Source organism: Rhinolophus hipposideros, assembly GCF_964194185.1.
Source record: "Rhinolophus hipposideros genome assembly, chromosome: 20".
Taxonomy (NCBI): domain Eukaryota; kingdom Metazoa; phylum Chordata; class Mammalia; order Chiroptera; family Rhinolophidae; genus Rhinolophus; species Rhinolophus hipposideros.
In genome coordinates this window covers 10,478,359-10,502,848 of record NC_138066.1, presented here as the reverse complement: position 1 = coordinate 10,502,848, position 24,490 = coordinate 10,478,359, and the positions used below count along the sequence as shown (strand labels likewise).

General features: G+C 48.0%; 1 protein-coding gene across 1 annotated transcript; it reads left to right on the top strand.

The window, feature by feature from the left end:
• The first annotated feature begins 802 nt into the window (after window positions 1-802).
• POLR2A (RNA polymerase II subunit A) lies at window positions 803-24,139 on the top strand. Its single transcript, XM_081029696.1, has 29 exons — window positions 803-1,032; window positions 8,809-8,941; window positions 9,083-9,219; window positions 9,313-9,486; window positions 9,605-9,886; window positions 10,226-10,387; window positions 10,532-10,752; window positions 10,930-11,062; window positions 11,573-11,697; window positions 11,783-11,993; window positions 12,512-12,721; window positions 12,807-12,975; window positions 13,154-13,248; window positions 13,407-13,610; window positions 13,773-13,995; window positions 14,487-14,670; window positions 15,080-15,251; window positions 15,345-15,450; window positions 15,546-15,751; window positions 18,746-18,970; window positions 19,126-19,372; window positions 19,713-19,813; window positions 20,681-20,785; window positions 20,876-21,058; window positions 21,319-21,522; window positions 21,708-21,894; window positions 22,020-22,133; window positions 22,298-22,447; window positions 22,550-24,139. Exons 1-29 carry the CDS (start codon window positions 940-942, stop codon window positions 23,704-23,706), a joined length of 5,913 nt encoding a protein of 1,970 aa, XP_080885822.1. The 5' UTR covers window positions 803-939; the 3' UTR covers window positions 23,707-24,139.
• The last annotated feature ends 351 nt before the right edge of the window (window positions 24,140-24,490 follow it).

Below are 24,490 nucleotides of genomic sequence, written 5' to 3'. Positions count from 1 at the left end.
GAGGCCGCTCGACAAACACCAGCTACTTCTGGACAAGCACTAGGCTTCGCCATCTTGATCTGTTCATGCATATTCAGCGCGATTACTGCATATTCATGACTAAGGACGGCCCTAGCACTCCCCCCTCTGGGAACCCACTTGGGAGGACCCGACCGGCCCCTCCTCCTCATTACCGATTCGCAGAACAGACCATTTGCCAGCGAGGGGGGGAAGGATATTAATGACTTTTACTGAAGATGAAAACACACTCCACATTAGAATAAAAGTGGCCTGTATTTACCCTCGATCCTTCAAATCTTAAACCTCAGTGAGGGAGGGAGCAGCGAGGGGAGGTTGCGGGATAGAAGTTCCCCTCCCCCGTCATTTCAAAAGGTCGCTCAAATCAGGGAGTCGAGGAGGGAGGAGCAACAAATTCGAGCGTGCGCCCCGTGCAGGCCGGCGCAGGCGGCCCCGTAGCGCAAGGGAGGGCGGGAAAGGAAGGGGCGGAGATGCAGGGGCGAATCTATAAAGGGCGTCATTCGGCCAGTTCGCTCCTTAGAAGCGCCGAGAGCGCGGCCGGGACGGTTGGAGAAGAAGGTGGCTCCCGGAAGGGGGAGAGACAAACTGCCGTAACCTCTGCCGTTCAGGAGCCTGGTTACTTATTTATTCGTTACCCTTTTTCTTCTCCCTCCCCCAACCTTTTCCTTCCCCCTCCTCTTTTTTTTTTTCCTTTTTGAGAGACGAAAAATCGCCGGAAAGAGGGAGGAAAACTCCTTTCGTTCCTTTTTATTTCCCCCCCCCCTTTCTTCCCTCCCCCACCTTTCCCTCCTCCGGCTTTTTCCTCCCAACCTAGGGAGGTCCTTCCCGGTGGCCGCCCCGACGGGGTCTGAGCACTTAGGCGGAGGCGGCGCAGGCTTTTTGTAGTGAGGTTTGCGCCTGCGCAGCGCGACTACCTCCGCGATGCATGGGGGTGGCCCCCCCTCCGGAGACAGCGCATGCCCGCTGCGCACCATCAAAAGAGTGCAGTTCGGAGTCCTCAGTCCGGATGAACTGGTAAGCGGCTCTGCGCTCGCACTCCTCCCGCCTGCGCGGCGGGCGGGGCTTGAAAGTAGCTGTGGAAACTTGGCGCTTCTCACTGCCTCGGGTGACAGGCTCGGGGGATGGGTTAGCGTCAAGGCTGTGCGGGTCCAGCCTCACGGCCTCCCAGAGATAAATCTTGTTAGGGTGTGAGCAAGCTGAGCGCTGTGTCCGGGATAGGAGATTGGGTTCAGGAGATGCTGGTGGATGAGAAGAAGGGAGAAGAAGGGTGACTGGCTCTACGCCGCAGAGATACCGTCGTTGAACGAGATTAGGAGAATCCTACGGGGCCTATGCACATTTGGTTAAGAAGCCGAGCCCCAGATTTTCCCCCTCCGCCTTCTACAAATATTAATTGAGCACCTGCTCTGTGATAGACCCAACAAACGCTGGGGTTGCAGAGCTGAACAAGACGGACAAGGACCCTGCTTTTTAGAGTGCTTTCTGTGGGAAGGGGAAAGGGCACGAAACACGTACGAATAAATGAACGAACAAGATAATTCAGTTAATGGCAAGTGCCTTGAATAAAGGGAAACAATGTAATGCAATGCGATGGAGCCTCACTGAGGTGAGGCTACTTTAGATGGGGTGTTGTCAGGCTCTGGGAAGGCCTATCTGAAGAGATGACGTTACCTGAATGATTAGAAACCACCAGTCATCTAGGCCTAAGACAAGAGCTTGTCACGCAGAAGAAACAGCAAGTGCAAAGGGCATGAGGAAGGAATGAAGTTGGTGTGTCTTAGGGGCTGAAAGAAGGCCAGTGGCTGGGGTTTAGTGGGTGAGAAGGAGAGTGTTATCAAAATGGGCTGGAGTAGAATGAGGTGGGGCAGGCCAGGTGGGATATTGTAAATCACGGTAAGGAATCTGGATTTAATTTTTTTGTTTTTAATAGGAAGCTATTGGAGAATTATAAACAGGAGAGTGACATCATTTTTTGTTAAAGAACAACTGCTTTGCTTGCCCTGTGAAGAGCTGATTGGGGTGGAGGTCTAAGCATGGAAGCAGGAGGAGAGACCAGGGTGGAAGATAGTTCTAGGGGAAAGCTGTTGGTGACTTGGACTCCCTTTTGGGGCAAACTGTAGAGAGTGGAGTTGAATGGCTATGTTTGTGGATGGAGACAATTTTGCTGGAGGAGAAAGCTCAGCTGTGAAATTTGTGTCTGGAGTTAGAACCTTTGGAACTCACACCATACCACAGAATAAATTCCAGATGGAGTTAAGATTTAAATCTAAAAAACAAAACTAGAACACTCAAAATATATAGAAGGCTTTTGGGGGCTGATACCAGGGGCAGAAACCCTTAATAGTAATAAATTACAGGTAGATCTTACTGAATACCTGTTATATGATAGGCACTGAGTTAAGTATTTTACACGTAAGGAAAAACAAGTCAGATTTCACTACATAAAAATAAGAGCCACTTCTGTTTATCAGAGACATCATAGGTAGCTAAAAAACAGATTGGGAATATTTGCAATGTGACACAAAATTAGACTTCTTAATGTACAAAGAACACTTAAAAATCAGTAAGGAAAGCACACATCTATTTACTAGACAAATGGGTGGAAGATATGAATAGGCAGTTCACAGTAGTACACATGGCCAATAAAAATATTCAGCTTACTAATAAAAACATACAAATTAAAATATTTTTCCCTGCTGGCAAAAATATAGGGAAATAGGCATGCTTATACGTTGTTAGTAGAAGGATAAATTGACATAACCTTTTTGGAGGATAGTCTGACAATTTTATGAGTAGTTTATTATGCATATTCCTTGGTGCAGCACTACCACTCATAAAAATTTATCCTCAAATAAAAAACTGTAATTTCTCCCCTTCAACATGACCCTCCCCCACTCTTGCCTAGTTCAGCAAGCAAACAATGACTGCACCACACCATTCATCCAGTTGCTCAGGCCAAAAGCCTAAAAATCATCTTTGATTCTTCTCTATATCACAACCTCCACTCAGTCCATATGCCAGTCTGTCAGTTTTGCCTTTCAAAATGTCTGGAATCCAGCTATTTATGAATATCTCTATGTGGACCACCACGGTCCATCCCACCATCATCTTTCCCATTGTACTATAGTAGTCCTAGCCCCAGTTGTTTCTCCTACAGTTTGCAGAGGAGCCAGAGAGATCTTTTCATCTTCTCTTTCCTTCATGGTATCCTCTCCCAAGGGTCCAAACCTATTAGGTCCTATGACCTATTAGGTCCTGTATAATCTGCTTGTCTCTCCATCTCATTATCAGTCTCCTCTTTGCTCTTCTTTAACCACAATGATCTCCTGTTTTTTTAACACTACAATCTTATTCCTGCCTCATGGACTTCATTATTCACTGTTCCTGGTGTCCAGAACAACATTGCCCAGACTTCCATGAGCCTGTTCCTTTAGGTCAGTGTGTTTTCTGCGCAGATGTCATATTTGGAGCTCTTCCTTGACCACCCTATTGAAATGGCATTCCCCTGCGTTCTCTAACCCTTAGACTTTATTTGTCTCCATAGCCTATCACTACCTGAGAGGATTAGTTTTTCTGTTTCCTGCTCCCTCAATAGAATGTAAATTTCATGAGGGATTTTTTATTCACTCTTCCTTCCTTCAATATCTCAAGTAGTGCTTGGCACACAATAGGCATATAATTAAAAAGTTTGTTGAATAAATGAGTGAATGAAATAATTGGACAGGTACACAAAGGTACATATAGAAGGATTTTTTTATTGCAACATTGTTTGAAAATGACATTGTTTGAAATTATAAATTGCCTAAACATTTACTAATAGGAATTCTATGGAATGATTCAGGGTCTATTCTTACAATAAAAGAAGGCTTTCCCAATAGGTTAAATCCCCTGTTCCCAAATTGCTGAGACACTGCAGCAAACTCCCAGGAGCCCAGTGAGAGATTTTAAGAGAAGCACAGAAGCAGCTGTGTTTGTTTGATGCCCTGGAAACTACTAGTTCCAGGTAGTTCCTTTTCAACATTAGATGGCGCCAAATCCCTTCCAATGACGTCATATATTTGTGAAGCTTGGTTTTTAGCAGTTGCTAAATATTGGGCAAAAACCAGTGTAGAGAAGAAATAAGGGTGGTGCTTATCTGATTCCAAGATTTGAGAAGTTTTGCAGTGCCCAGCAGGTGTCATAATTAATTGTGGTTATTTGGGAAATAAATAACAATGTTTTTATTTTAATATATTAAAATATTTTTCTCAATTTCTATGTATTATTTTTCCAAATGGCTATTAAGTTGGTAGGACATAAATACTAAGTTGTCTGGATCTAGGTACTTAATAAGTGAATCTCTTGCGGCCTGGGGAGTGCTATGAAAGTTACTGAGACATAAAGTGCACTGAACTGATCAAGTTTAGGAATCCGAATAAATGAAAGTTACTGAACAGAATGCCAAGTGAGGCCCTGTTCATGCAGCAATGGGAACAGATTTGCACTTTTAAGAAAGTATGGAAGGCTGTTCACAAAACTTGACCGGGATCATTACTTGCAGTTTGTATAGTGCTTCTCCTATGTTTTGAGGGAATAGCAGTTCCACTTTGGGGAGGAGGATGGATTGGTGGCCTCTGGTAGATCAGATAGTATTTAAGGGCAGAATGTATTCCAGAAGTCTTGGGATGGGGTGTATCAAGGTACTTACTGAGGGCTCTGAGAATTGGCTGCAACGTAGGGAGCTATTGTCCTTACTGTTAAAAGAAGTGTTTGAATGTTGCCTAGTGAATAAGGAAACAAGGAAGTTTTGTGCTGGGGCTTTATGCAAAATGTATACAAAGTCAAGGAAAATGGCATTTGATTGCATTTGAAGGAGTTGATCCCTATTCATTAAAAGCAACCGTCTTCCATAGAAAGCATAACTTAATTTATATCCTACCTTATTCCAAAAAGGATTTACCGTATTTTGCTGTGTATAATGTGCACTTTTGGCCCAAATTTGTGCGGGAAAAATAAGGATGGGCATTATACATGGGTAGTACTAATTCCATATCTATATAAGTGTTTTTAATTATTTTATTTATGCTTATGAGTTAAAAGTGTAACTCTAGAAATCAATAACTATATCCATATGCAAAATAATATCCTGGAATAGGATAATTGGTTTTATTGAACTTACGACTGCAAGAACTTGCAGCGACTTAGAGTTCTTGGCCTTTTATGATGTGTAAATATCATAAATTTGTTACTGGTAGGTAAAATGTCTTGTATCTGTTCTTGTGTTTTGTAATTATTTGTTACATAAAATTTCTTGTACCATAATATGTTAAAAAATAAATGCTAAAATTCCTTTATAATACAAAAACCAAATACCTAAATGTAAACAAATAAAAATTTGAATTAAAAAATTAAAACGAAAGACTTTTTCCCTGAAAGTTTGTGCATTATACACGGCAAAATACAGTAAAACCATGATAGGCTCTTTTAGGTAGTGTGGGTTACATTGGTGAATCAGAAGATTATCCGTGTCTTCAAATTATTTATAATCTAGTGAGGGATTTTTTATAATGCAACAAATATTTACTGAGCCCCTACCATTGTGCTGGTTACTGTGCTAGGCACTGAGCATATAAAGATAAATGAAACATGACCCTTGCGCTCAAGGATTACAGTCCAGACAAATGTGTAAACAAGTAATTAAAGTTGGGATGTGGTAAGGTTATGAAGAGTTAGAGAAGACTTTGCAAAGAGGTGACATTGGAATTAAGTCTGAAGGAGTGAAAAGAAGTTTATTTTTATTGCTCAAAAGGAATTTTGAGAAATCTATTGCATTTGGAGCATAAATGTGGGGATGTGGTACCAAGAAAAGCTGTAAAAGTGGGTTGAAGCCAAGGTGTAAAGACCTTATGTATTTTGCTAAAGGCAGAGGAAAGAGAATGAGTCTTTACTGAGAATCTATAGCAAACCTTTTGTTCTGCAACCTCAGGGGCACCTGGGATCGGCCACCTCCTCAGGAGTCTAATCTTCCTCATGTGAGTAGTGAGAACTAGGGTTTCCAGGCGGGAATTCCCTCCCATTCTCAGGAATTGTTTTCGCTTTCCCGTTCCCGAATCCCAAGATATAAACTGTTTTCAGTTTTCCGCGATGAATCGTTTCCACAAAGTGATGGCCGATAACTACCAACCACCTCGATTCAAGGAGCCGATTTTCCTGATTTCCTGACCAACTTTTCTTGGGATTCGGGAATGAAAAAGCGAAAAGAATCCCCGAGAACGGGTGGGAATTCACGCCCGGAAACCCTAGCTATAAATAGGAAAAATGTCTAAGAGATACATTGTGAGTAATACGTTTATTTCCCATTGCAGGTATTACTGGGTTTAAGGAGCTGATCCCCCTCACCCCCCCCACCCCCGATTTCCTGACCAACTTTTCTCGGGATTCTGGAACAGGAAAGCAAAAATAATAATAATAATAAATAAATCCTGAGAATGGGTGGGAATTCCAGCCTGGAAATCCTAGCAGTGAGAACCAGTGTTTTGATGAAGGGCTACGGGCTAAAGTAGTTTGTATATAATCCAAAATGACAATTCATGAATTTATGGTAGAGGGGTAATCCAGAGCATTCCAGGATAGCCCCTTGCCCAGTCTCAATGCCTAGAAACAGAATTAGTCCTTAGAGCAGAAGGAGGTGCAAAGTTTTGAGTGGGGATTTCCCTTCGGCCTCTCTCTCTAGTGACTTCTGGCACCCCGATTCAGGCCTGCTTCCACTTTTTTGTGTTTTCATTCCAGGTGAGCAAACTCCCTCATGTTTCTCATAGACACAGTGCAGTTGATAAGAGTTCTAGTTTTGTGAATGTAGTCACCCACCATACGTAGCTCCCTAAAATTTCATCAGGTCATCTGAGCATCGTGGGTGCTCAGAACCTCTTCAGCCTCGCATCTGTAGACCATTTTGGTTTCTACCCAGCAGTGGCCAATCAGATCCGTTATGAGGGGATTACTGGTTTGACTGGCAGGGAACAGCCTTCTCTCTTTTTATCAAGTTCTTTGAGGGTACTTTTCTGCAGGAGAGGGTCCTAAGCAGTTTAGTCCAGTTTAACAAACATTAATTGGGAGCCATGGGATCCAAGATTATAGATAAATGCTACCTGCCCAAGAGATGCTTATGATTTATGGGGAATACAGACCCCAATAGATAATTTCATTGCATATGAGATGTGTAGTGATAAAGGAGGGGTGCCCATCTGTCTTGGGAGGCTGTGGAAAGGCTTTCTGGAAGAAGCAATGCCTGAGCTGAGTCTTTAAATAGCATTTTGTCTTGTGGGGAAAGGTGTTCCAAGCAGAGATAATAGCACGTGCAAAGACCCAGGAGTGTGCAGCATACACGCTGGGTGATAGGGGGACCACGGGGACCTCTCTTACTGATGTGGAGAAAGAAAGGAAGGCGAAAACTGTATAAAACCGTTTTTGTAAGTGGCGTTTAGACTTCATTCTGAGGGCAAGAAGGTATAAAGATTAGATTTCCATTTTAGAGGGAGCACCCCAAATGTGATGTGAATGGATTGGCGAGAGGCTGGTGACGGACTTATGTAGACCCGAAAGGAAAAGCCTGACCCAGGGCAGTGATAGCAGGCCTGGAGGAGAGGGGCAAGAGTCACGAAATATTTAGGAGGTCAGAACTACCAGTACTTGGTGAATGCCTAGAGAATTACATCCTGGGTTTAAGCAGGCTAATTAATCCTTAACAATTACACAGTTCATGAGTGATAGAGCCGGAAGTCTAAGCCAGGAGTCTCTGACCGCAGCCCATACTCTTTCTACTGTTTTCTGGCTGAGGGTAAATAGGGGTACGTATTGGTTTCAGACTTGAGTGCCATCATCTTAGATGGAGACTAAAGGAAAAAGAGAGATGTTTGTGGAGAAGGTAGTTTGTTTTTAGACATGTTGCATTTGATTTATCAGCGGGGTATCTGCAGGGGTACAGCAAATAGTTTCATATGTGAATCCGAAGTCCGGAAGAAAAGTGAGGCCTGGAAGTAAAGATTTGGGTATCATCAGTAGGCAGTGAAAATCATGAGATAGCATATAGGGTGTGATGAGAAGTGTGGATGAGCTAAAACCTTGGGGAGTAGCAGTGTTTCAGAAGCAGACCAAGGCAGAGGAGCTTGGGAAGGAAACTAAGAAGCGGCAGCCAGAGAGGTAGGAAGAGGGTGAGTGTCAAGGAAGCGGCCCATGTGTGGTGTCTCACGGGCCAACAAGCCAGGACTGAGACAGGCCTGTTGGGTGGGGCGGAGTAAAGCTCACTGGCCTATCAGAAGTTGGCAGGGCATGTCTGGGGGCGGGGCGCCTGTGCTGTCACAGCAGGAAGAGAGGTTCCTGCCAGGGACTCAGATTCTGGGGAAGAAACAAGACACTGATTTTTTATTTTCCTTGATTCAGCTTGTATAGCTTTTTGCGGTTAAATCCCGTGAGTATTAGTGACCTAGAATTCAACCTAGAGGGGATATCTGGGGCTCGAGTTCTTGAGGTAGCAACTTGGATGGAGCCTGGGGCCAAACACGGGCTGGCCTGAGCATCCCCCTCCCCACTCAGTGCCTGGGACAGGTTTTTGACTTGTGATGTTCAACTTTGGCATTTCCAGAGGTATACACACATTGAACCCCCCCACACACACACACACACAATTCCCCTCACCCCAGGCTAAACCTGGTTAGTCTTCTGTACGTAGTTTGTGGTTCTTTGAGGCCTTAGTATACGATAGTTGGAAGCTAGGAATCCTATTTAGTTGTTATTGGCCTCTTTTCCCCACAGAAACGAATGTCTGTGACAGAGGGGGGTATCAAGTACCCCGAGACAACTGAGGGAGGCCGCCCCAAGCTTGGGGGTCTTATGGATCCAAGGCAGGGGGTGATAGAGCGGACTGGCCGCTGCCAGACATGTGCAGGTGAGTGCTGGGGGGTTGGCGTGGAATTGGGAAGGGCTGGAGGGAGAGCGGCTTGGTTGGGTCCTTAGAGAATAGCGGCCTGGAGTGGGGACACCTGGAGGTGAGAGCTGGGAGGAAAGTGTCAGGTGTGTGTTCCCACAGGAAACATGACGGAATGTCCTGGCCACTTTGGCCACATCGAGCTGGCCAAACCTGTGTTTCATGTGGGCTTCCTGGTGAAGACAATGAAAGTTTTGCGCTGTGTCTGCTTCTTCTGCTCCAAATTACTTGTGGACTCTGTAAGTGGGGGATGGACTCTGGCCTGGGGGAGGGGTTATTTGGTGGGGGGCAGAGGAGCAGGCCCAACTGACCCTGCTCTGCTCTGTCCCCAGAACAACCCAAAGATCAAGGACATTTTGGCTAAGTCCAAGGGGCAGCCCAAGAAGCGGCTCACACACGTCTATGACCTCTGCAAGGGCAAAAACATCTGTGAGGGCGGGGAGGAGATGGACAACAAGTTTGGCGTGGAGCAGCCTGAGGGTGATGAGGATTTGACCAAAGAAAAGGTAGCTGGGGCTGGCAGAGACTGTTGGGAGGGAGGGTCAGGAGGTGGTCCTAGAGGCTGGCATGGTGTGGGAGGGTGGCCCAATTTCTGGGCGCTGATGGCCTCTCTCTCCTTGGAAGGGCCATGGTGGCTGTGGGCGGTACCAGCCCAGGATCCGCCGCTCAGGCCTGGAGCTGTATGCAGAATGGAAGCATGTTAATGAGGACTCTCAGGAGAAGAAGATCCTGCTGAGTCCTGAGCGAGTCCATGAGATCTTCAAACGCATCTCCGATGAGGAGTGTTTTGTGCTGGGCATGGAGCCACGCTATGCCCGGCCTGAGTGGATGATTGTCACAGTGCTGCCTGTGCCTCCCCTGTCTGTGCGGCCTGCTGTTGTGATGCAGGGCTCTGCCCGTAACCAGGTCAGCGGCTTGTGGACTCTGCCTCTCGGCTGCATGGCTGGGTGTCTGAGGGCAGGGCGCCCTGGGGGTGTGGGGTGGAGGTGGGCAGGAGCCAGTGTGGAGTGGAATGTGCATGCGTGATGGACAGATCGTCTGGGTCTGAAAATACCCTGCTACTTGCTGGCTGTGTAGCCTTTAGCAAGGCCCCTAAGGTATTTCCTGAAGGTGCTTCTGTATCTGAAACGAGAGACTGCCATACCTCCCAGGGTGGTGGTAGGATGAGGGAGGTGCTGTGTGTTGGCACATGCGTGCTGAGTGCGCAGTGGTAGCTGGACTGAGCATGCTGACTTCCTACCTCAGGATGACCTGACTCACAAACTGGCTGACATCGTGAAGATCAACAATCAGCTTCGGCGCAATGAGCAGAATGGCGCGGCGGCCCATGTCATTGCAGAGGACGTGAAGCTCCTCCAGTTCCATGTGGCCACCATGGTGGACAATGAGCTGCCTGGCTTGCCTCGTGTGAGTCAGCCCATTCCCCATACCCTGTGCCTGAGCGGAAGAGGGATTGGGGCCAGGGTGGGGGGCTGCCATGAGGCCTCTGAGCTCTGGAGGAGGGGCCGATGCTGACCGCTGGGGTGCCCCCTACCCTGTGTTTCTTCACAGGCCATGCAGAAGTCTGGGCGTCCCCTCAAGTCCCTGAAGCAGCGGTTGAAGGGCAAGGAAGGCCGTGTGCGAGGGAACCTGATGGGCAAGCGAGTGGACTTCTCCGCTCGCACTGTCATCACCCCCGATCCCAACCTCTCCATTGACCAGGTTGGCGTGCCTCGCTCCATTGCTGCCAACATGACCTTTGCGGAGATTGTCACCCCCTTCAACATTGACAGGTGTGCTTCAGTTCAGAAGCCCTGCCTGGAGTGGTGGGGAGACAGGAGGGGAGCGGGCTCAGTGAGCTGGAGGGAGCACTGAAATTTAGAAACTAGGCCACTTGGGGCTCTGGGAAAAGGGTACTGATAAGGGCTTTCTGGGAAGTGTGTTGCTCATTGCACCTCGTTCCTTCCTAGACTTCAGGAACTAGTGCGCAGGGGGAATAGCCAGTACCCAGGGGCCAAGTACATCATTCGAGATAATGGTGATCGCATTGACCTGCGTTTCCACCCCAAGCCCAGTGACCTTCACCTGCAGACTGGCTATAAGGTACGTAACAGGCAGGGCCTTTCTTACCTGAGCAGAAAGCTGTCCGGAATGGAGGCTGGCTGGACTGGGCCGGCTGAGGCTGTCCTGTTCATTAGGATCGAGGCTTGTTGACTCTCTTTAAAAGACTACTGCTGTCCGAGGCTAGCTTGTAGCTGCCAGCCACTGGCATTCTGTGTGGGGCTCATATAAATTCAAGGGCAACATGAGGGACATATATGGCAGGGAAGAGGGATCCAGGGAGGAAAGAGCAGAAGACTTTCATGTTCTGAGTCTCTCTTCATTTTCTTCCCTGACTGAATTCCCTGAGGTTGGTGGGTACTGTTCTTAGTCATGTCTGGTAACCTGGTGTCTAGCCCAGGGCCTGACCCAAAGAGAATGGTTACTAAGTGTTTCAAGTGAAATCACACCACAATATCATCCATTACCATCTACAAAGCTTTTTAGGTCCACTCTCACTTCATTCTTAGCCTACCCCCTTCACTGAGACTTCTCCGCACTTCACCTCCCCAGGTGGAACGGCACATGTGCGATGGGGACATTGTTATCTTCAACCGGCAGCCAACTTTGCACAAAATGTCCATGATGGGGCATCGGGTTCGCATCCTCCCGTGGTCTACTTTTCGCTTGAACCTTAGGTCAGTCCCCTGGCTGGGGCTGGGTTGCTCCCTGAACTTGCATTGCAGGCATCTCCTCAATTCCAACTTCTCTCTTTCATTGCAGTGTGACAACTCCATACAATGCCGACTTTGATGGGGATGAGATGAACTTGCACCTGCCGCAGTCTTTGGAGACGCGGGCAGAGATCCAAGAACTAGCCATGGTGCCACGCATGATTGTCACCCCCCAGAGCAATCGCCCTGTCATGGGCATCGTGCAGGACACGCTCACCGCAGTGCGCAAATTCACGAAGAGAGACGTCTTCCTGGAGCGGGTGTGTGGTCCTGGACAGGAAACCTGGCTTGGGCAGGCGGAGGGGCCCCAGGGCAGTGAGAAGAGGAAGAGATGTGACTTTTGTCCTGACTTTCTCCATGTGAAACTGCTTTTCCCGGGAGGCAGAAGGAAAGGGGGTTGGTTAAGAAAGATCAAGAGGCCAAAAACGTCTATGGCTTTAGCTCCCTATTTAATTCCATAAAATGTCATGTAATTTCAGGTATTGTCTGGTAAGTAAAGGTGAAGGGAAAAGTAAATTACCTTGTTAAAGGTCTATTTATTTTTTTTCTTTTTACTTTGACTTATTTCCTAATTATTAAAAATAATTTGTACTTATTGTTTTAAAAATGTCTCATTATGACAAATTTTTTGATTAAAAATTTGGAAAACATTTTTCTTGGCTTCTCTTTGTTTCCAAAATCTGGCTTTCACTCTTGGGCAGGGTGGCCTCCCGTGACATTCCCTAGAGGCAAGATCTGCAGTTCTGAGTTCCCGTCTTTCTTGCTCTTTATCTCACAGGGTGAAGTGATGAACCTCCTAATGTTCCTGTCCACGTGGGATGGGAAGGTTCCACAGCCAGCCATCCTGAAGCCCCGGCCCCTGTGGACAGGCAAACAGATCTTTTCCCTCATCATACCAGGTCATATCAACTGTATCCGCACCCACAGCACCCATCCCGACGATGAGGACAGTGGCCCTTACAAGCACATCTCTCCTGGGGACACCAAGGTAGGGTCTGGCTTCTGGATGTGTAGGGTAAGGATTTGGACACGGGGGTCTCAGCAGGGGCCTTGAGTGAGTGCTTTGTCCACAGGTGGTAGTGGAGAACGGGGAGCTGATCATGGGCATCCTGTGTAAGAAGTCTTTGGGCACGTCGGCTGGCTCCCTGGTCCACATCTCTTACCTAGAGATGGGTCACGACATCACTCGCCTCTTCTACTCCAACATTCAGACTGTCATTAACAACTGGCTCCTCATCGAGGGTAAGTATAAGGACTCTACTAAGCCCTCCATGAATCCTCTCTCCCACTGCTTACTGTTCTTCCACTTCCACCCCTTTCTCTTTCCTCCTTGGATTTGGTGTCCCTCCTTCTACTCTCTTGACTATGATTCCATCCCATGTTTCTCGGGAGTCCAAAGATGTTGCTGATGTCTCTCTAGGTCATACCATTGGCATTGGGGACTCCATTGCTGATTCTAAGACTTACCAGGACATTCAGAACACTATTAAGAAGGCCAAACAGGATGTAATAGAGGTGAGAGGGAAGACTGGGCAAAGACAGAATAAGAACGTCTTGTGGACTTTGAGCTTAATTAACATTAACCAGTAAAGGGGGTGTCAGGATTAGAGAGAAGGGGAAGAGAACAGGGATTGATGTTTCACTGAGAACTGCACCTTCTCCTCTGCACCCAGGTCATTGAGAAAGCTCATAACAACGAGCTGGAGCCCACCCCAGGGAACACTCTTCGGCAGACGTTTGAGAACCAAGTGAACCGCATTCTCAACGATGCTCGAGACAAGACGGGCTCCTCTGCTCAGAAATCCCTGTCTGAATACAACAACTTTAAGTCTATGGTTGTGTCTGGAGCTAAAGGTTCCAAAATTAACATCTCCCAGGTGGGGAGCCTTGTCTTTCCAAATATGGGGCCACTGAAGGTTGGGAGGAGGAGAGTAGGTATGTGTTGCTGGGTTTGGGGGAGGCCGTTGAGGAGGAAAACTGGACACCCATATTCTCAGGGCAAAGGGAGTTACACGCACTCTGCCTTTTCTGTTTCCCAGGTCATTGCTGTCGTCGGGCAGCAGAACGTGGAGGGCAAGCGGATTCCATTTGGATTCAAGCACCGGACTCTGCCTCACTTCATCAAGGATGACTATGGGCCTGAGAGCCGTGGCTTTGTGGAGAACTCCTACCTGGCCGGCCTCACACCCACCGAGTTCTTTTTCCATGCCATGGGGGGTCGTGAGGGGCTCATCGACACAGCCGTCAAGACTGCTGAAACTGGTGAGGCCTTCAGATCCAGGGTCCTTTCATGGGCTGGTACTAGGGAGTACCACAGGCAGAGAGGCCCCTGGGGGTGGGGATTGGGGGTTCTCAGGCTAAAGTCATCTCTTCCCAGAGATGGAATTTTGACCTTTATGGAAAGCATAGAGACTACAGCTCAACAGTTAGAAAAATACCCTTGTTCTGAATGCTGTACAGTATGCCAGGATGAGGGATAGAGCCTCTGGAGCCCTGGGTGCCTGCTCCTGACTTGTCGCATAGGGGCTGGTTCCTAGGGGACTCTGCTGGGCCTGGTTCCATCTGGTGGTGGATATGGCTTTTCAATGAGAAGCCTCGGGGAGGAGGGGTTACTAACTAGTTGGCTCTTCTGATGATCAGGTGAGTTAAGAATCCGGAGTGGCCAGCAAGGCTCATCCTGAGATAGGGAGGGCTCTTTGGGCTTTGTCATCCTCTTCTTGCCTTGGGTCCCATAATTGATTACCTCTCCCCAGGGTATATCCAGCGGCGGCTGATCAAGTCCATGGAGTCGGTGATGGTGAAGTATGATGCGACCGTGCGGAACTCCATCAACCAGGTGGTACAGCTGCGCTACGGCGAGGACGGCCTGGCAGGCGAGAGTGTTGAGTTCCAGAACCTGGCTACCCTTAAGCCTTCCAACAAGGCTTTTGAGAAAAAGTGAGGAGGCAGCAGGTGGTGGTTTTCGCCCCTGGGGTCATGGCCACGTTGTTGGATTCCCCTACCCACCTAAAGAGATCACGGGGAATGTGTCCTGCAGTGGACCTCACCTTGTACAGCCCTTTCCCCACCCCTCTGATAGCAGCTGCGCTATGGGAGAGGGTGGGTGGAGAGCAGAGTTGAGACCCATCACCACTTTGTCCCTGGTAACAGTACAAAGGTGCTGGCATTGGCTCAGGTGCTGCTGACAGTCCTTGGGCCTGGATCTTATATTTCCCTACCCAGGATTCTTGTCTCCAAAGAGAGACATCCTGCGGGATATGCACGTTTGGGAGCGTCACAGTGCTCTTTGTGGGAATCAGGCACCAGGGCCCACCTGCCCCTTGACTCCACCTGCTGCCTTCCACAGGTTCCGCTTTGATTATACCAATGAGAGGGCCCTGCGGCGCACTCTGCAGGAGGATCTGGTGAAGGATGTGCTGAGCAATGCGCACATTCAGAACGAGCTGGAGAGAGAATTTGAGCGGATGCGTGAGGATCGGGAGGTGCTCAGGGTCATCTTCCCAACTGGCGACAGCAAGGTGCGTGCGGACAGGAAGGGCTAGGCTGGCCAAGTGCTGCCCCTGCGTGGCTGTACGCGACTCGTGATCTTTCCTCCCTTCCTCCTGCCTCAGGTGGTCCTCCCCTGTAACCTGCTGCGCATGATCTGGAATGCTCAGAAGATCTTCCACATAAACCCTCGCCTTCCCTCCGACCTGCACCCCATCAAGGTGGTAGAGGGTGAGTACCTGCTTTGGGGCCTCCATGCCAGGATGGGGATCAGGAATCTGTTGGGCTGTGGTCTACAATCTCTTCACTCCTCATTTGGCCCCCAGGAGTCAAGGAATTGAGCAAGAAGCTGGTGATTGTGAATGGGGATGACCCACTGAGCCGGCAGGCTCAGGAAAATGCCACACTGCTCTTCAACATCCATCTTCGATCCACACTGTGCTCCCGCCGCATGGCAGAGGAGTTTCGGCTGAGTGGAGAGGCCTTCGACTGGCTGCTGGGAGAGATCGAGTCCAAGTTCAACCAAGCCATTGTGAGTGTTGTACTCGTCATCTCAGCCTTGTTTTTCTTCTTTAACCTGTTGACTTCTCTCACTTTCGCCCACAAATGTCTAATAATTTCTCTCGTTTACCAAGAGACTGCTGTGTACCAAGTCCTGTATTTGGGGCTTTATACCTTTATTCCTTCACAATCTTAAGATGATCCTAGGAGGGGAAGGGTTGTTAGTCCCATGTTGCAGAGATTAAAAAAAACAACCTTGGAGAGCTGATGTGACTGTATTATATGATGGCCATACAGGAAATAAGTGGCGTGGTTGGGATATGAAATGGGAGTATCGGTCTGTGTTTTTTTTAAATGCTTGCTGTGTGCAGAATTTAAAGTTAGATGGAGGTAGGGAATTGGAGTAAGCAGGAAAGAGATTTACAGGTATTGGAATATACCATTACTGTCCTTAATGATTTTACAGGGTTATGGAAGGAGAGAAGCATTTAATTATAGGCATGCTTCTGAATCCATTTGATCTAAATCCAGTTTTATAAATAATTAAAGTGCGTTAGAGAATATTGCTAGACATGGTTGAAAGATAATAAAGACTTACAGCAACGGAAAGACATTTCGTGTTCATGGATTAGAAAACTTAATATTGTTAAATGGCAATAATCCAGAAAGTGATCTACAGATTCAATACAATCACTGTCAGATTCCAGCTGCCATTTTGCTAAAATTTATAAGCTGATCCTAAATTCATATGGAAATGCAAGGGACCTGTAATAAGCAAAACAGTTTTGAAAAAGAACAAACTTCGAGGACTCACACCTCTGATTACAGAACTTACTAGACCTGCAGTTATCAAGACAGTGTGCTGCTGATATAAAGATACATGTATAGATTAATGGAAGAGAATTGAGAGTCTAGAAATAGACCCTCACGTTTATGGTCACTTAATTAATTAATTAATTAATTAATTTTTTAAAAAGATTTTATTGGGGAAGGGGAACAGGACTTCATTGGGGAACAGTGTGTACTTCCAGGACTTTTTTCCAAGTCAAGTTGTTGTCCTTTCAATCTTAGTTGTGGAGGGCGCAGCTCAGCTCCAGGTCCAGTTGCCGTTGCTAGTTGCAGGGGGCGCAGTCCACCATCCCTTGTGGGAGTCGAACCGGCAACCTTGTGGTTAAGAGCCCATGCTCCAACCAACTGAGCCATCCGGGAGGCAGCTCAGCTCAAAGTACCATGTTCAATCTTAGTTGCAGGGGGCACTGCCCACCATCCCTTGCGGGATTTGAGGGGTTGCACTGGCAACCTGGTGGTTGAGAGCCCACTGGCCCATGTGGGAATCGAACCGGCAGCCTTCGGAGTTAGGAGCACGGAGCTCCAACCGCCTGAGCCACCGGGCCGGCCCAATTTTTTAAATTTTTATTGAGGAATATTGGGGAATAGCGTGTTTTTCCAGGACTCATCAGCTCCAAGTCAAGTCATTGTTTTCAATCTAGCTGTGGAGGGCATAGCTCACTGGCCTATGTGGGAATTGAACTAGCGACCTTAGTGTTATGAGCACTGCGCTCTAACCCACTGAGCCAACCAGCCACCCCTTTGGTCACTTAATTTTTGACAATGGTGCTAAGTCAATTAAATGGAAAAAGAATAGTCTTTTCAACAAATAGTGATGGGATAATTGTATGTTCACATGCCAAAGAATGAAGTCAAATCCCTACCTCACAACATACATAAAACATTTTCTCAAATATATTAAAAACATAAATATAAAAGCTAAAACTATAAAACTCTAGAAGAAAACAGTGGGGTAAATCTTCATGACCTTGAATTAGGCAATGAATGGATTCTTAGGTATGCCACCAAACGCATGAGCAGTAGCAACAACAAAAATATAAATTGGACTTCATCAATATTAAAACCTTTTGTGATTTAGAGGACACATCAGGAAAGTAAAAAGATAACACACAAAATGGGAAGAAATACTGCAAATCATAGATCTAAAAAGGGCTATGCAAAAGAACTATTAGATGTCAGCAGTGACAAGAAAAAATATCCAAGAATTTGAATAGATGTTTTCTCCAAAGGAGATATGTAAATGACCAGTAAACACATGAAAAGATGGTGTGCACCATTAGCCACCAAGGAAATGCAAATCACAACCAAAGTGGGATACCACTTCATGCCCACTAGAATGGCTGAAATACAAAATAGGTGTTGGCAAGGATGTGGAGAAATTGGGATTCTCGTATACTACTGGTGGGAATGGTACATCTGTTTTGGAAAACAGTCTGGCAGTTCCTGAAAAGTTTGAACATACAGTTACCATATGACCCACCAGTTCCATTCCTAGGAATTTCCAAGAGAATTGAAAGCATATGTCCACACACATACAGAAATCTGTACACAAATATTTATAGTAGCATTGTTCATGATAGCCAAAGCACTGGAAACAGCCCAAATATTCACCCATTAATGATTGGATACACAAAACTGGTATATCCATGCGAGAGAAGATTATCCCGTGATAAAAAAAAAAAAAAAGGCATCAAGCCGTAAAAAGACAGTGACAAACCTTAAATACATGTTACTAAGTGAAAACAGCCAGTCTGAAAAGGCTACATACTACCACATGATTCCAATTAAAAGGTTAAATTTTATGGTATGTGATTATATCTCAATTAAAATAATGCATTGGGGAGCTTCCCATTTAGAAGACTATTACCAAATGAATATTTACCCTGCTACTTCCACATACTTTTAGAAATTTGGGTTTTAGATGGTATAGTTCCTTTTTGTGAGTATGCGGCACATCAGGTGCAAAATGGTGTGTAGATTGAAGCACTGTTTGAGGAAGGGGATGATCAAATAAGACTGATTTTTATTTTATTTTTTAAGTCTCTGCCTTTTCCAAATGCCTCTGTCCCGTGTCCTTTAAGAGCAGAGGATAGTCCCAGCCCTGACTGCATCTTGCTGTCATTCACCAGAAAGGTGGGGCTTGCTTTTTGTGGTGCTAAGTTTTCTTACTCTGTAGGCCCATCCTGGGGAAATGGTGGGAGCTCTGGCTGCACAGTCCCTTGGAGAACCTGCAACCCAGATGACCTTGAACACCTTCCACTATGCTGGTGTGTCTGCCAAGAACGTGACACTGGGTGTGCCCCGACTTAAGGAGCTCATCAACATTTCCAAGAAGCCAAAGACCCCCTCACTTACTGTCTTCCTGCTGGGCCAGTCTGCTCGAGATGCTGAGAGAGCCAAGGTAGGGCTTGGGGGATGGGCTTCCCGGCAGGAGGAAAAGGAAGGGAACTCTTCCTTGAATAAAATGTTTTGAGATTCCCTCTACAGGAGGGCTTGAAGAGGCCTTTGGGGCTACCCAAATGCAAACATCTGTGTCATGCACCCTTTTTCCCCCAGGATATTCTGTGCCGCCTGGAACATACAACATTGAGGAAGGTGACTGCCAACACAGCCATCTACTATGACCCCAACCCCCAGAGCACAGTGGTGGCAGAGGATCAGGAATGGGTGAATGTCTACTACGAGATGCCTGACTTTGATGTGGCCCGAATCTCCCCCTGGCTTTTGCGGGTGGAGCTAGACCGGAAGCACATGACTGATAGGAAGCTCACCATGGAACAGATTGCTGAAAAGATCAATGCTGGTAAGGCCGTGAGGGCTGGCCTGGCTCAGGAGTTTTGCCTGGGATCCCCGTCGGTCATGTCACTGCACTCCAGTCCCCAACAAACCACTCACCCTCACCGCCTTCCATGCACTTGTTCTGCTCCCCCAAGGATCTCTTCTCCAGTTCCCCTCTGCACCCCCTTTTCCTTCTCTGTGTTTCCCATTCCTCTTTCTAGAAGGGTTCTATGAGAAGGGGAGGGGGGAGCCAAAAGAGCACCCTGTAAGGAGAGAGCTGCAGATGCACAGTGACCGGGAAGCAAGGCCTGTCGGAAGCAAGTTCTCCAGGTGTGATCTTTCTCATGGCTCCTTGTCCCCACCAGGTTTTGGAGACGACTTGAATTGCATCTTTAATGATGATAATGCAGAGAAGCTGGTGCTCCGTATCCGCATCATGAACAGCGATGAAAACAAGATGCAAGAGGTAATGGGACCCCTGAGGAACTTGATACATCAAACATAGGAAGCCATTAAGTCTTGTTCATGATCAAAGAAGTTCAGATGAAAGCAACACTGAGGTGGCAGTCACATCACCTGATAAAAGGATGGCTAATAGTGGTTAACGATGATTTTCAAAACTTGCAACAGCAAAAATCGTTGCAATCTGAAGTAGCAGTCATAGCGACAAAGCAGGCAGCACTGGAGTGGGGGCATCCTCATGGCTCTGTCATTGGCTCGCTCCTCCCCTGAGACTCTTCGCATGTGAGGGCGGTGGGTCGAGTTGGGGGTAGTTTGGACAATAGGAGTCGCTATGTTGTATGGAAGGTGGTGTGATAGCGGTTATAACAAGACCCAAGAAAATGTTTGACCAGTGACTTCACTCCTAGGCATGGCTTCTAAAGAAATGGTTTATCACGTGGGGTGGGTGTCTGGTGCTTTAATAATAAAAACTTAGAACTTAACTATTGAACTGTTAGGATGGAAAAGAACATTTTGATATGTCTTGATGGAATACAATATACCTTCATTCAATGTGATCATTTGTCCAGGCTGCAGCAGCCCGGGCAAATAGCGCCAGAACAAGGGCGGAGAGCGCTGTGTGTGTTGCTACAGCCCTGAGCGCATGCACGCACATGTGGAAATTGTATTAGTAGTTTGGGGTATGAATGTCTTTCCTTAGGTTTCTTTTAATATGTGCATAAAAACACAATAAAAAGTAATCTCAGTGGAACCAAGGAGGGCAGAGTCTGGGGCCTGACTTGACTCTTACATCCCTGAGAAGGTGTGGTTTAGGCTGAACCTGGGTAGAGACCTGAGGATTCCAGGAATGGTGACTTTGCTGTTATTGCAGGAAGAAGAGGTGGTGGACAAGATGGATGACGACGTTTTCCTGCGCTGCATCGAGTCCAACATGCTGACAGATATGACCCTGCAGGGAATCGAGCAGATCAGCAAGGTTAACCATTCCCTTCCCTGTAGCCCTTCCCCTCCCGTTCTCCCTCCCACCGCCACGCCCCCATCCTGAGCTCACTGTGTCCCCCTCCAGGTGTACATGCACTTGCCGCAGACAGACAACAAGAAGAAGATCATTATCACAGAAGATGGGGAATTCAAGGCCCTGCAGGAGTGGATTCTGGAGACGGACGGTGTGAGCTTAATGCGGGTGCTGAGTGAGAAGGATGTGGACCCTGTGCGCACCACGTCCAATGACATTGTGGAGATCTTCACGGTGAGCACCCTAGAGCCCCACTGCCCAGCTCTCTGTCCTGGACCTCTGGTTCGAGGCCCCCTGCCTGCGTCTCCTGGCAACAGTTGCATTCTTTGCTCTCCACTCACGGGATATCTTTGGTCAGATTTTTTTATGTCTGAATCCACTTTTGAGTCTGGGCTTCACTGACTCCTGACTGTCCCTCTGTGGGTCTGGGCGGCGTTAGGAGCCTGAAGCAGAGCTATTCTGTCTTGACCTTTCACCCTCAAACTCCATGCCAGGTGCTGGGTATTGAAGCTGTGCGGAAGGCCCTGGAGCGGGAGCTTTACCATGTCATCTCTTTTGATGGTTCCTACGTCAATTACCGGCACTTGGCTCTCCTGTGTGATACCATGACTTGTCGCGGCCACTTGATGGCCATCACGCGACATGGAGTCAACCGCCAGGATACAGGACCTCTCATGAAATGCTCCTTTGAGGAAACGGTAATGACAACTTCTAAACAGGGTGGAAGGAGAGAGAAAGGAAGGAGGGAGTGCTGTGGGAAGAATGGTGTCCACCAAAGTGACTCCCTCTGTTGGCGGGGTGGGCTGTAATGATGGAACAGCCCTGGAGTGTTATGTGTGGGGTCTAATGAGGCCTGCCTCGTCACCCTCTTCCGGTTGTTCAGGTGGATGTGCTAATGGAAGCAGCTGCACATGGAGAGAGCGACCCCATGAAGGGGGTGTCTGAGAATATCATGCTGGGCCAGCTAGCTCCAGCTGGCACTGGCTGTTTTGACCTCCTTCTTGATGCAGAGAAGTGCAAGTATGGCATGGAGATACCCACCAATATTCCCGGCCTGGGGGCTGCTGGACGTGAGTATGAGGGCCTCAGTTGCGTGGCACCTGGCTGGGTCTTCCAAAGGGAGGCAGGCCATGGCTGGGAGGGTGGCCAGTCTCTCAGAGCTGTTCTTCATAAGTCACTGTGTGTCTTTCTGCAGCCACTGGCATGTTCTTCGGCTCAGCACCCAGTCCCATGGGAGGAATTTCTCCAGCCATGACACCCTGGAACCAGGGTGCAACCCCAGCCTACGGTGCCTGGTCCCCCAGTGTTGGTGAGTGACCTAGCCCAGGAAGAGAGTCCTTTTGGTGGTTCAGAGGATGGATGAGCTGGGCTTGCAAGAGTCACCATGTTGGAACACTTCAGAGGCCATGATGTTCTGGGGAAGGTGTTGGGCTCTAGCTCTGGTTTTAACTTAATGTTTGTCTCACTTTGCAGGGAGTGGAATGACCCCGGGGGCTGCTGGCTTCTCTCCCAGTGCTGCTTCAGATGCCAGTGGCTTCAGCCCTGGTTACTCCCCTGCCTGGTCTCCCACGCCGGGCTCCCCAGGCTCACCAGGCCCCTCGAGCCCATACATCCCATCACCAGGTAAGTTGTCCCTTTCTGTCATGGCCAAGTTCATTTCCTCCCAGTCTTTCCTTCTGGGCTAGTCTCTTCATCACTTAAATCTTTTTGGCTTCTTTCCCACAGGTGGTGCCATGTCTCCGAGCTATTCACCAACATCGCCTGCCTATGAGCCCCGCTCCCCTGGGGGCTACACACCCCAGAGTCCTTCTTACTCCCCCACTTCACCCTCCTACTCTCCTACCTCCCCATCCTATTCTCCAACCAGTCCCAACTATAGTCCCACATCACCCAGCTACTCACCAACTTCTCCCAGCTACTCTCCAACCTCTCCCAGCTATTCCCCGACCTCCCCCAGTTATTCACCCACCTCCCCCAGCTATTCTCCCACTTCCCCAAGCTACTCGCCCACATCACCCAGCTACTCACCAACCTCTCCCAGCTACTCGCCAACGTCTCCCAGCTACTCACCAACGTCTCCCAGTTACTCACCAACATCACCCAGCTATTCTCCCACTTCTCCCAGCTACTCACCAACATCTCCGAGCTATTCTCCAACATCACCAAGCTACTCACCAACTTCCCCAAGTTACTCCCCAACTAGCCCTAACTATTCTCCAACCAGTCCCAATTACACCCCAACGTCACCCAGCTATAGCCCAACATCACCCAGCTACTCACCTACCAGTCCCAATTACACACCAACAAGTCCTAACTACAGCCCAACCTCTCCCAGCTACTCTCCGACTTCTCCCAGCTACTCTCCGACCTCACCAAGTTACTCCCCTTCAAGCCCACGGTACACACCACAGTCCCCAACCTATACCCCGAGCTCTCCCAGCTACAGCCCCAGCTCTCCCAGTTACAGCCCTACCTCACCAAAGTACACCCCAACCAGCCCTTCCTACAGTCCCAGCTCACCAGAGTACACCCCAACCTCTCCCAAGTATTCACCTACCAGCCCGAAATATTCACCCACCTCTCCCAAGTACTCTCCTACTAGCCCCACCTATTCGCCCACCACCCCGAAATACTCGCCAACATCTCCTACTTATTCACCCACCTCTCCTGTGTATACCCCAACCTCACCCAAGTACTCACCCACTAGCCCCACTTACTCACCCACCTCCCCCAAGTACTCACCCACCAGCCCTACCTACTCGCCCACCTCCCCCAAAGGCTCTACCTACTCGCCCACTTCCCCTGGCTACTCACCCACCAGCCCCACCTATAGCCTCACCAGCCCGGCCATCAGCCCGGATGACAGTGATGAGGAGAACTGAGGGTGAGCAGGGCGCAGCAGCTGGCTAGGGCAAAGGGCAGCCTGCTCGTGCCCTGCAGTCCTCTCACCTCCGTTGTGGGGGCCAGGTCCCCTGCCTGGCTCCCTTGTACATAGCTTCTTGTGACAAAGTTCCCCAGTGAAGTTCTGGACTCATTTCCAGTGGGCCTTTTTGTTTTGTTCTCCACTTGTGCCGTCTCAGAATCCACTCACCTGGCTGTGATGTCCTTCCTACCCCACCGACCCCAGGCCTGTTCCCAAATTAAAGATCCCTCCTTGGCTGTGGTTTGATTGGGGGTAAAGGGTATTTTAAATTCTTAGGGGTAGTTCCTGCTCTGGGTCTTTACATATGATCTTCAAGAAGAACAAAGCTAAAGCTGCCTTTTGTCTGTTATTTTATTTTTTGAAGTTTAAATAAAGTTTACTAATTTTGACCAAAAGCGTGTACATTGAGTGCTTAATTGCAAGGCAAGAATACCCAGGCCCCTGCCTGCTTCCTGCCTGGGGTGCTGTGCCTTTTGGTGTGTTTTAGCTACTTCCTGCAAAGGGAGGAGAGGCAGGAAAAAGAACAGGTGGTGCATTCACCCATTGAACAAGCACCTACTATGTGCCATGCATTGTTCTTTCCTGGGTTTGTGGTCAAACAAATATAGCCCATTTCCTGCACTAAGTCAACATTGAACATAACAGTTTGTTAACCTATTTTACTGATTACCATAATATGTAATTTGGAAAAGTAAAGGGAGATGACAGAAGCAGAAAAGTTATCACCCTTAACACCACCACCA